The following is a 12412-nucleotide window of genomic DNA, read 5'->3' as shown; positions in this document are numbered from 1 at the left end:
TAGCACTAAGTTTGATAGTGTATCTACAGAATTACTAGTCGGAAGGCAGTTCCGACACCAAACCTGGACAAGAATCACCTCTACACCATGCTTACTTACAAATTGTGATTTGAGTCTTTGCAAAGACCTCAAATAAGGGAAGTTTGGAATATCCCAAGCCAATCCACTCCACTTTGTAAAACTCAAATTGTTAGGAAGTTTTCTTTTAAAATTGGCCTAAATTTATATCTTTGCATATGTTCAAAGTAGATCAGATAAGAAAATTAGGCGATTGGAAACCATGAATGATTGAAGGAGCTTCTAATGCTTAATTTTGAATGAAAAGGCTAAGAAGGGATGTGATAATTTTTTTCTTTTGAATATTTGAAGGGCTAGCAGGTGAAAAAGGAAACTTGTTTTATGTTGTTCCATAGGATAGAACCAGAATCAGTAAACCAAAATTAAAAAGAAGTAGACTTTTGCACAGTACAAAGAACAGTTTAGTAACAAGTAGACAGACCTGGCCAGCAGTGGAATGAACCACCCTGTAAATTAGTAGTAATGGTAAGAGCCAGCTTTATATAGTGCCTTAAGGTTTGCAAAGGACTTAATATTTATTTTCTCATTGGGTCCTCACAACAACTCTTTTAGGTAGGTACTATTATGCATATTTTACAGATGAGAGAGGTTAAATGATTTGCTGAGTGTCACACAATGAATGTCTGAGGTAGAATTTGAACTCAGGACAGATATGTCACTATATTCATTATGCTGCCTTCCTATTTTTAGAAGAGAGCAATCAGAAACTGAATAGCTATCTAATATGGAAAGGTAAAGAAAGATTCCTCCATTAGGACAAAAATGAGACTAGGTGACCTTCAAGGTCCCTTTCAATTTTAAGAGTCCATGTTTTTGTATTCACAGTTAGAAAAATAATGGAACCAATTTTGTTCTTTGCTCCATGTTTTTATTGTCATCCACAGTGAGTACTTGATCATCCTGTAGTAATGCTCATGTGAGAAGCTGTTCCACAGTCTCCTCTCTATTTCTGTGTAGACTTAAATAATTGTAATTAATGTCTCCAGGAGCCTTCATTTGTTTTTGGAAGAAATAGATGAGGGCATGATTCCTATTTAAAATATAACCTGAAAGTATAAATTCACACTTTCATAGTGTAGGTTATCCTTTGCTTGTATTTCACAACCAACGTCTTCTACTGAAGACTGAAATTGCCTTTCTGCTACAGCTGTGTGTCTTCCTGTTCAGGTAATTGTGGAGTTGCATCTGTCATTTTATAACCACTCTTTGAAACTACATGTACATGGAAGGCTAACTATATTAAGAAGGAAATCTATGTCAGATAAATGAGATAGAAATCTGAAAGTATAATTTGAATTTTTTAAACTAATGTTTTAGTTATTGTTTGCATTATTGCTGAGTTTTAAAATGCCAAAATTTGAGCAGAAAAGGTGAATATATCTAATATATTTCCTATGGATTGTTTTAAGGGATTATTAAATGGCAAACCTTTAAATAATGGGTAATAGAATCTAGAACTTGGGGCACTTTCAGGGCCAAAGAGGTTGTGACTTGCACCAGAGGTTCAGTGATTCAGTGGCAGATTACCTAGAACCTAGAACCCAGGTTTCTTGTTTTCTAATGTAATGTTCTCTTCTCCAGACCAGCCTTCCCCAAAGTTCAATGTATATTAGTTTGCAATGACTTGTCACTTATTTTGCAATAAATAATTTTACTTGGCTTTAGTAGGGATTAAATGATATGTTCAGTTGAGTGATTTATTTGGAAGAGGGAGGTTTGGATATCATATATACATACATACAAACACACATATCTGTATGTATGTGTACGTATATATGTGTATTATATACATACATATATGTGTATTGTATATACATAACGTACACACACATATATATACACACATACATAGAGAGAACCAGTTAAAATAACATAGAGACAATCAAAAGGAAAGAAACATGAACTAGTCTAAATTACAGAATTGTGATCTTCATAGAATAACATATTCAGCCCTTATTTAGTAACTCTTTCAAGAAATTTCTCAGTGAAATTCAAACAACAAGGAAATTCGTCATATAAACAAAAGTTCAAAATGTTTGGATAATTTAAAATTAACATTATGTATCTGATTATACTTGAAGTTGAACTGTTATTTTGCTCTGACTAAGAAAATCCAAAAAACTGAGTAGAATACATATAACATAGGAAGACTTCAAATAAAATTTGAATGCTTTGAAGATTACTTTGAAATATGAATAATTTCTTTTGAGCTCCATAAATTCGTAGGTGATGGGAACATAGACTTAACAAATTAGAATTATAAAGGAGTCTTAAAAGTCATCTAGTTCAACCTTATCTAATTAAGTAATAGAATATTACCGATACTATAGGATATAAATCATTTTAAAATGTTGACCTTTTACAGATCAAGGATCTGGATTCTGTGTGACTGGTAAAATTGAAGCTGGTTATATACAGACTGGTGACCGACTGCTAGCTATGCCTCCTAATGAAACTTGTACTACAAAAGGTATGCATCTCTGTGCAGAGCTTTCTATGGCTAAATGTTGAGAAGGCAGATTCTGTATAGCAAATTATTGACCAAAGAGTAAACAACCAGTTACTGAAATTGTAACTGATTGTCAAAATGATACTAACTGTTGAAGTTAAATTGAGAAAACATTAAACGAATTTCTTCTGATGTGACTGTATGGTAAATGTCTGTGTGGCTTTATAATTGTGTCAGGATTTTCTGTAACACTGATTTCAACAGCCTGTGTAAGAGGCAATTTTCAGAAATATGAAGTTCTCCCAAGTCATTTTAAACTAATTTTGTGAATTGTATTCATACCTCACTCCTGACTCCCAATGACAAAGACAGCTTATTACACTTCATTGTTTTAGTTACTGTAATAACAGCTTTGAAATATGTTTAATAGATTTTGTTTAGAGGGTTTGGTTTTAAGTTATAAAACTTTTTGCTAGATGATAGATATGTTATAAGTGAGTATCAACTTCTTGCTCTCCCTTTAAGGTTAGCATTAACTCCAAGAGTGTCTAATAATTTAAAGTATATTACTCTAGTTCCAGAATCCACCTTATTCCCTTAATTGCTTATTTAGTTATCAGTTTACCATATAGCTTTGCATAACACTATCTAAATATGCACAAAATTATTTTTAGATTCATAAATGTGTATATTTAATTGTATTCTCTCTTAGAAACCTTTAAGTTAAAGTAACAAATAGTAATAATGATAGCTAGCATTTATTTACCACTTTAAGGTTCAAAAAGTGCTTTCCATTTGTTATCTCATTTGATCCTTACAAGAGTTCCAAAGTCTTTGACTTTAGTACAGAAATAAGGTACTGAATTGGAATTGTTCATAACAGCTGTTAAGATGACTGTTATAGATGCTGAATTTAGAAAAGAGTTTTTTATCAGCATTTTCTTCTGCTTTTTATTCTTAAGGCATGTATTGTACACATGAACTAAATCTGAGTACTTGCTAAATTGGTTTTGTATTGTTGTGCATTTTGTTTTTCTTAAGTCATTCTATTTGATAACATATTCCATATATGTAGTTACTTAATATCAGCTTAAATAACAAAACTTAACATCCAGGAAGTTCTTAAGTGAAATTGACAAGATATAAAAATCAAAATTATACTTTTGTCCCATACTTCTTTTGCTGCAGTATTTTGTTATTCATAATGTTGAATGTCTGAAGTAGGAACAAAACTGAAATAGTTATGAGATTTGGAACTGTACCATAGAGTCCTAGAGGCCTTTAGAGATAGTTTAAAACTCTTCTCATTATCAATTATCTATAATTTTGTTTACTACCTTTTGCCTGAAGGTATCCTATGATTTGTTAAGGCAATGCAAGAGTTGCCTTAATAGAAGTTTGAATTTCCAGAAATCTGAAACTAAAAATCATTTAAAGACCAGTAGAGTAATTTGAATATGGCCTTGTTCTTTTTAACTCTTCATGCTTCTCTCCTTGCATTATGACGCTACTTTTAGGCTGAATGACTCTTAGGTAAATCTATTTTTCACATTTGAAGCAGGGATTTGACTGAATGATGAATCCAAAACTGTAGGGACCCTCACTACTTAACTGGACCACTGATTGAACTCATTTTTTTTTAAAAGTTGACTTAGAATGTAAAACAGTTTTTCTCCAAAAAGAGTAAATCCCACAAGTGAACCAATTTGAACTGGAATTAAGCCTGCTTTCCAAAATTGTTGACTTTTAAACTTTGCATTTTTTTCAAACCTCAACTGAACTTACATTTTATGTCATTCAACTTAATAGCTAATTCATTAAAAACATTTAAATTAATCTGTGACTTTTTTTAAAATTAATTTTTTTAAATGGAAGTCAGAAAGAGATAGTGTTGTATAGTAGGAACAGTACTGGATCTGTAGTTAGAAGACTTGAGTTCAAATTCTGATTCTATTACTAACTATCCTTTCAGATGTAGCTACTATTATTATTCCCATTTTACAGATGAGGAAATTAAGGGAGACAGTAGTTAAGACTTGCTTGGGATTACATAGTAATTGTCTAAGGCAGGATTTGAATTAAGCTTTTACTGACTCCAAGAACAGCACTCATGGCAATCCTTCAGGAGAAGGGAAAGTCAAATATGGAAGGTTTTGGCAGCTACCTCCAGCACTCTTGTATATGACAATTGGGTCTGATAGGCTATACTGGGGGTTTCCTGTTTTTGAATAGCCCCTGAACTAAGAATAATTTTGTAAATAAAATTTGGTTTTACTTTTTAAAATACAATAAAACTTTGTTTGCAAACGTAAAACCGTTGGGGGTGGTAAGGGATGTGGTCCAGAAATAAGAGGTCATTAGACTGTAGGCCATTGCTTGCCAACCACTACAGAGAAAAACCGAAAATGCATTGATTTTAGTCCCTTATTTCCAATCCTCAGTGAACCAGTAACACATGAATATAGAATTGTAGGACTATCAGCATGACAAGGGAATAAATGTCAGAACAATAAAGTCATGATATACATTTTTAGGAGAAAATGAAAGCATGAGTAGTAGCAGTGTTGAAGGTTTAAGCAGACTATCTTACCATGGAGAAACACATCCTCTCTGAATCAAGTTGTAAAGGTGGTGATTAGTATGAGAGAAATGTAAATGTCATTTATCTCAGTTGTCTGGAAACCCTTAACAAAATATTTTCTAAAGTCTGACTTGCAAAAATGAATTCAAATTACCTTGAAAATTGGCTGATGGGTTCAAAATAAAGGAAGATCATAAATGGCAAAAGCATTTCATTCTAACAAAGCACATGAAAAATGCCAAAGGAATTACTGTACTCATTAGCCTCATTTTTTGTATCTTCAGAAATGATCTAGGGGGTAAAGGTATGCTTTAAACCAACAGTGCTCATTTGTAAGATCTTCTGATTTATAACATTATCAGAAAAAAAAATTCTCAAGTTTACTTGAAAAACCAGTGATAGATGGTGAACTATTTGAGCTATGATGACCCTAGATACATCATCAATACATCATTCAGTATTTGATCTTCTGATACTTTTTGTATCCAAGTTCTCATCAATGTAAGCATTCCTGTTAACAGTGCAAGCCTTAATCTGTCCTCATTTTCTCAATCTTTGATTCAGCAAATCCTTACTGACTAGCTTCTGTGTACATTACACGGTGCTATTTGTTTGGGAGTTGGGAGATGAAGACATGGACGTGTTGGTAGGCAGTAGGGAAGCATCCTTTAGGGACACAAGTAGACGGTCAGAGAAGTGATAGATATGTGGAAAAAATGAGGATGACAAAGGGAGAAATCCACTGGAGAAGATTTGAAAGCATGGGATCAAATATGCATGTAGAGGGGTTTGCCTTGGCAAAGAGAAGGGACATTTTTCTTGTGAAACAAAGGTGAAGGATATAGTAGTGGTGGACTGAGTAACGTGAGATGTAGAAGAGGACAAGAATGAGCATATACAACAGTGAAGGAAAATGGCCTATTTTTCAGTGAAAAGTAACACAAAGTTTCACCTGTGGGGCTGGGGGAAGGGAGAACCATAGAAGGTTGAAGAGGGATGCAAAGGTTGGAAGAGTTGCTCTGGTGAGTGGGATAATGAATTGATTAGTGAAGAATTCCTTTGCCACAGTGAAGGGTCAATTGACACCATATAACATACATTTGTAGGGGGCCCAGTAAGCATGATTTCATGATTTTCTCTGTTTTGTTCAGCAGAATTTGAATACAAGTGAAGACAGCAAATTGTATGAGTGATCCAAGGCTAAGTGGGTACAATCTTCGATAGGATAAGTGAACTAGGGGCTTGAGAAAAGAAGACAGTGTTGAGATGAACAAGATGGGGAAGGGAGGAGTGCATGCTTTGGCAGGTTGATAACCTTGGAAGGAACTGAAAAGAGGAGAAAGCAGAGGTCACAGGGTGAGGAACAGGGTTAGGGGATTCAGGGCAGAGGGAGAGAGGGAATGAGAACATTTTATGATCAGAGAAAGGCATTTCCTTTATCTTGCTTTGGGCAATCACATCACATCTCTTGGTGTCACTTTCCTAAAACCTTGCCAAGAAAGATTAAACTAGCTCTCTAAGGTCCTTGATAGATCTAGATACTATGAACTTTTCTAAAGTATCATACCTATGTTTATCCCTAATTTAAAGTTCTGGTTATGAAAGATTTGATATGTAAATGATATCTCCCTGCATAAGGACCACCTGCTGACATGTGGTCAGTCAGAAAGGCCTCTAAATAATTAAATGATATTGTAACATAATCATATCTGGATAATTAAAAGATGTTATTTTTCTCTAAAACTTTTCATATTGTTAATTATACTTTGTAGTATGTGTCCTACAACCAAACTTGTCTGAACCACTATGCCAGGTTGCTGGTCCACATATGAAATATAATTTAACCCTCCCTCTCCCCCTTCCTGAGTGCTGCATAACAAAGATATAACTTTTGTTGTTTAGAAATTAAGTTAATAAAGCTTTATAATTTAGTGACTATAAATGGTTAGAAATCATTCCATTGAAAAATATAGTTTCAGTTGGAATAACTGCCTTTAGAAAGAGAATGGTGAATGAAAAGTTTAACCAAAGTCGAGTAGATATTGTTAAATTTATAGATACTTTTCTCTTAACAGATTTGTGCTTTATGTAATACATTTAAAGTTGCTTCCAGTCACATAAAAATGAAACACGAAAAAATACTAAAAAAGTATGTTGTTTTCTATGTCTCCTCTGGACAAGAGGATGTTCTCAGCCTATGAAATTCCAACTCCAATTTCTTTAAATTATGATATTAGTGGATGTTGTTGTGTCTGGTTTACCAGTGATTCCACCAGACTTTCGATTAGCCCTCATCACCAAACTTGCTTTTTCCCTGGCTTGATACACTCTTGCCTCTACTGTCTGCCAAACAGCAGAAGAGTCTGTGAGGAAGGTACAGAAAAGAACTTAGGGGCAATATTAATCATGAAATTTAATTTTAAAATTCTTCAGGATGTTATACAAATAAGCTTTTATAATGTACTTTTCTAGTTGTTTTCTTCCTACTACTGAATATATGTCTGAGGGAAATTTCAAGGCAGGCTATTTATCTATTGTTTTCAGAAACTTCTGAAAAATGATATGCTGTATCTTTGTATGACAGACAAAATGTAATTCTACCTTATTTTGCAATGTAAGTCTCTTTTTGTCTTCAGAAAAGATGGTGAAGAACTGTTGACCGTTCCCCAGAAAACTTGAACTTGAAATCTTTATGAAATAAGGAGAAAGCAACATTTTATGGGCAAATATCTAAGGTGATACCTTAGCAAAGTAAAGTCTAGAGGAAGTGTTTGACTTTCAGTCAAACTTTTTACTATTTAGCCATTCATATTGAAAATGATGAGTAATGACTGATGAGGCCTAAACGGCCCAAAATCCCTTGGTTGTTTATAGCTTAGTGTCTAGGTATTTCACTTATACTTTGGTTCTTACTCATTTCCAGGAATCATGCTACATGATGAACCTGTTGATTGGGCAGCAGCAGGAGATCACGTTAGTCTCACCTTGGTTGGTATGGATATCATCAAAATCAAGTGAGTGCAAAAATTCATTTAAGCTGTTTTGACTGTGGAGCCTTAAGATGTATGTATGTATGTGTGTGTGTGTGTTTTAGTGATTTTTTTTTAAGACTAATTAGCTAAACCTTGTCTAGTTAAAACAGTAGTAATGAGTATCAGTGAACATATTTATCACATTCTTTGAATGGGTTTTGCAAGGTAAGAAAATGATTGAAGATTACTGATGTGGAAACCACATTAACCCTAAACTAGGAGGGTGTATTCACAAAAAGTCCCTAATTAACTGTTGTACCTTTATTTGTAAACCAAACTGAATTGATTGAAAGGTATTTCCACTACATGCAAATATATTTTTTGCCCCCTTCTTTTGCAGTGTTGGTTGTATTTTCTGCGGTCCCAAAGAACCCATTAAAGCCTGTACTCGTTTCAGAGCTCGAATTCTCATCTTTAATATTGAAATTCCCATCACTAAAGGATTCCCTGTAAGTTTTTTAATATGTTTATTTTGGTTTTTTAAAACTTAAAATGTTACCTTTAGAAACTTTATGTTCCAAAGTAACTTTCAGCCAAAATAAAAGTAAAAACCTATACTAACCTGTATTCTTGACACAGTGGTTCTACAACAGTCATGAAATAAATTAAATTTAAAATTTAATCCAGGTTTTAAACTGAAGTGCTGTTAGAAGTGATTATAGAGGGATTAATCTACCATTAAGGAAACTCTATTTTAGAGTAATGTATTATCTTAAGTGTTGGAACAGGAAAAAAAACGGTTTAGTAGTTTTAAAATCTTGAAGAATCATCTGAGTAAAGGGATATTGTACATATCGATTGTGTGTGTGTGTTAATGTCACGTATAGTTACTGCAGGTTGTGCCAAATAGCCAACATTACTGTGATTGAGCTTTTTAGAATAGCTTCTTTAAACCTGTACAGTAGAGAATAAAATTTAAAACTTAGAGTAGCACCTTTCTTTAAAAAATAAAGTGTCATTCAGAAAATATTTTGCATTAGGGGACACCAATCATACACAAAAAAATTCACAATAGGAAAATTAAAAATGTTTTATTTTTATATATACATACACATGGATTTATAGTATATATGTATATATGTAATGCATGCATACACATATATGTGTATAAAGATAACATATATCAATAGTAATAGTTGATACATAGCTCTTAAGGTTTGCACAATGACATACATAAATCTTCTAACATTGGTATATAGTAGGCATTTAATAAATATTTGTTGACTGAGACACCCTATATAGTAAAGTAAAAGGTTATGGATTCTCAGTAAAATTTCTTTAGATCTGAGTTAAAAATCTTTAAACTGGTCTTTTCTTATAACAAAGAAATGACAAATTCTATAGAAACCATATTTTGTGGTTATTATATTTCTTTGAAAGTTCAGTTCTCTAAGGTATAACACCAACACTGACAGCGTACAAGATCAATCCAGGTACTTTTCTAGAAGATTTCTTCTACTTTGTCTCCTACATTATTAGTTCAAGATTTTTTTCTCCCTTAGTCAAGCTTTATATCTCATAAAAGACTTTCAGTGGGATTAAATTATTTATTATTTGGAAAACATAAATGAATCTGTCACCTATTAATACAGGTTTGAAGAAAATAAGGGAGCATTGTCAGCAGGTTTTCAATACTAAATTAGTGATTGTAATTTGTGGGTCAAGATGGAATATCGTCAAATTTATAATGTATTTATTTGCATATAATACATATATGTATGTTTGTGTTAATATACATATATAGATATAGATATAGATCTTCGAGGTTAAGTAAGAAAAATTCATTTTTATGGACTTTACTTATTTCACATGCCATTATCATAATTAGTAAAAATTGTCTATAAATGTAGAGCATGACTTAGGTATGATACTTTGTAATTCTCTCTCATGTCATGGACTTCCTCCAAGAAAAGTCAGAGTGAAAATAGTTTCGTTTCATTGAAAATATGTGATGTGGGAAATTTCAATAAATTCTACTTTTATTGAATTGAATTGAAAAATTCGTTGTTGAGAAATTGATGACTGAGCAAGTGCAAGTTACTTATTTCTGGTGCTCAACTCATTCTTAGAAAGCGGTGTATCCTGCGAGTGAAAAGGGCTGAGAAATTACTAAATGTTTTTACTCATGCAATTCTGTGGATTGCAGTTCGCAGCATTATTTGCCAATAAAGGCCATAGAGAGGTCAGTTGTTACTCTAAATAGTAATACTGTCTTCCTGTCGGCTGTAGATTCTTAATTATGAAACGAAAGTTTAAAGTACTGGCTTAATCGAATTCTACTTTAATATAATGGTAAGAGCTCTAATCTTGGAATCATAAGACCCCTAAGCTAAGTTCTGGCATTGTCACTTAACCAGATTCACGGTTCTGGGCAGGTCACCTAATATCTGATATTTGCACTACAATACAAGATGGTTTTGTGGGAAGCCTTTTAAACTTTAAAAATATAATAATATTATAAATATGTATATGTTATGAATGTGAATTATTCATTCATATTCATATACCAAATTTATATTTAACGATAAATTCAACAGGCATTTGTTGAACATAAGTTTTGTGTCTTAGAAACAGGAACATTACAAGTATAGCTAAGATTTGATCCCTCCTGCCATAGAGGTTACAGTCTAGTACGAAGAATGACACATATGCACAAATACCATGATGAAATATATTTCCAAAAATGGGATCTAGAATCAGACGAGTTCATCCTTCTCTGTTGATTTTAGAGTAACCAGTGACTTAGAGGGGTGGGAGGAATGGAAATATAATTGTCTTCTTTAAGTATTTGGATTAGATTTTTCTGCTGCTTGGCCCTAGAGGCACTGTGGGCTGAAGTTGCTGAGAGGTAGATTCTGGTTCATTGTAAGGAAACCCTTAGTAATGCTGCTAAAAAGTAGAATGGACTTCTTATTTAGTTGTTGGCTCCCTGAAGGTTTCCAAACAAGTTTAATGAGTACTGGATGTTGTAGACAGATTCCTGTTAAGATATGGGTGGAATTAGATAATCTCTGAGGTCTCTTTCATTTGGAGGATCCTGTAATTGGAAAAAGGTGCATGAAAAAATGTACTTCATATTGATTGAGTTCAGATAAAATGATATTTTTCTTAAGAGACAATAGGTTATCTAGTACAGGGGTGGGGAACTTGTATCCTTGAGGTCCTCTAGGTCCTCACATGCAACTCTTTTTATTAAGGGGATTTGTTTTGTGAACTTTGGATTCAGTAAGAGAGCCATACTTGAAGACCTAGAGGGCCACATGTGACCTTGAAGCCACAGGTTCTCCACTCCTGATCGAGTATGTTTTAATCGACAACGTATATACCCCTCTGTCAACATAGAAACCATCCATTCTTGACTAGAAAACCACTCCTGCCATCCACCTAGATTAGGGCTTGTGTTTCTTTTAAGCTACATGATAAACCTTTAAGTGTCATATTCTAAATTCTTACAGCTACACGTCTGACAAGATGTGGCTATGTTTGTCACCTGTACTATGCCCTGATACCCTCACTTCCTGGTTCTAGCTTTTTCTCAGATAAGTCAGTCTTAACCCTGTAAGTGATTCTTTCTTTCTAGTCTGCTATCCAAACTTGATTCAAGTGAGAAAATCAAGGCCTAGGGAGGTAAAATGATTTGCCCTAAGTTTACATGGAAAATCTGTGGGAGACTAAACGGTTGATTTAAAATTCAGTTAAATAAACATTTACTAAATGCCCGTGACATCATTGATACTGAGATAGTGCTAGAGTATTAAAAACAAGCATTAAAGACTCTGCCCTGAGGAACTGATAGTCTACTGAAAGGATCTCACGTATACACAGATAGATAAATGCAAGGTAATTAGGAGAGAATGCTGACAACTGGGCATGGGTGTTGGATGAGTGAAAAATTTCACAGAGGAGATGCCAGCTGAGCTGAGGCTAAAAAAAATACCCAGGTTCATGGGGGGGGGGGGGGGTACAAGTTGAGAGGGAGCACGTCCTGAACCTGAGGACAGCCTGAGTAAAGACAGAGAGGAACAAGAAATGGGATGTCACATTTGGGGAGCTATAAATCAGCTTGACTGAAATGTAGAGTGTGAAACGGGTTAGTATAAAATAACTTGAAAGAAAGATGGAAGTCCAGTTGTAATTGGCTTTAAATGACAAGCTGAGGAGTTTGTATATGATCCTAGAGACAAAGGGGAACTAGTGAAGATTTTTGAGCATCAGAATTACATGGTCAGGCCTTTGCTTTAGGAAGATTGTTTTGGCAGCTGCTGTATAAAG

General features: G+C 33.8%; 1 protein-coding gene across 3 annotated transcripts in view; it reads left to right on the top strand.

Moving 5' to 3' along the window:
* HBS1L (HBS1 like translational GTPase) overlaps nucleotides 1-12412 on the top strand; it is a 125448-nt gene that overhangs the window by 103784 nt on the left and 9252 nt on the right. For all 3 annotated transcript variants that reach the window (XM_072643403.1, XM_072643406.1, XM_072643404.1), the window contains 3 exons: nucleotides 2444-2548; nucleotides 8032-8122; nucleotides 8481-8589. In XM_072643403.1, the coding sequence (XP_072499504.1) occupies nucleotides 2444-2548; nucleotides 8032-8122; nucleotides 8481-8589 (305 nt within the window). The remainder of the gene's footprint in view (nucleotides 1-2443; nucleotides 2549-8031; nucleotides 8123-8480; nucleotides 8590-12412) is intronic.

The sequence above is a fragment of the Notamacropus eugenii genome, chromosome 2, assembly GCF_028372415.1.
Source record: "Notamacropus eugenii isolate mMacEug1 chromosome 2, mMacEug1.pri_v2, whole genome shotgun sequence".
NCBI classification, from domain to species: domain Eukaryota; kingdom Metazoa; phylum Chordata; class Mammalia; order Diprotodontia; family Macropodidae; genus Notamacropus; species Notamacropus eugenii.
This window is presented reverse-complemented; position numbering and strand designations above follow the sequence as displayed.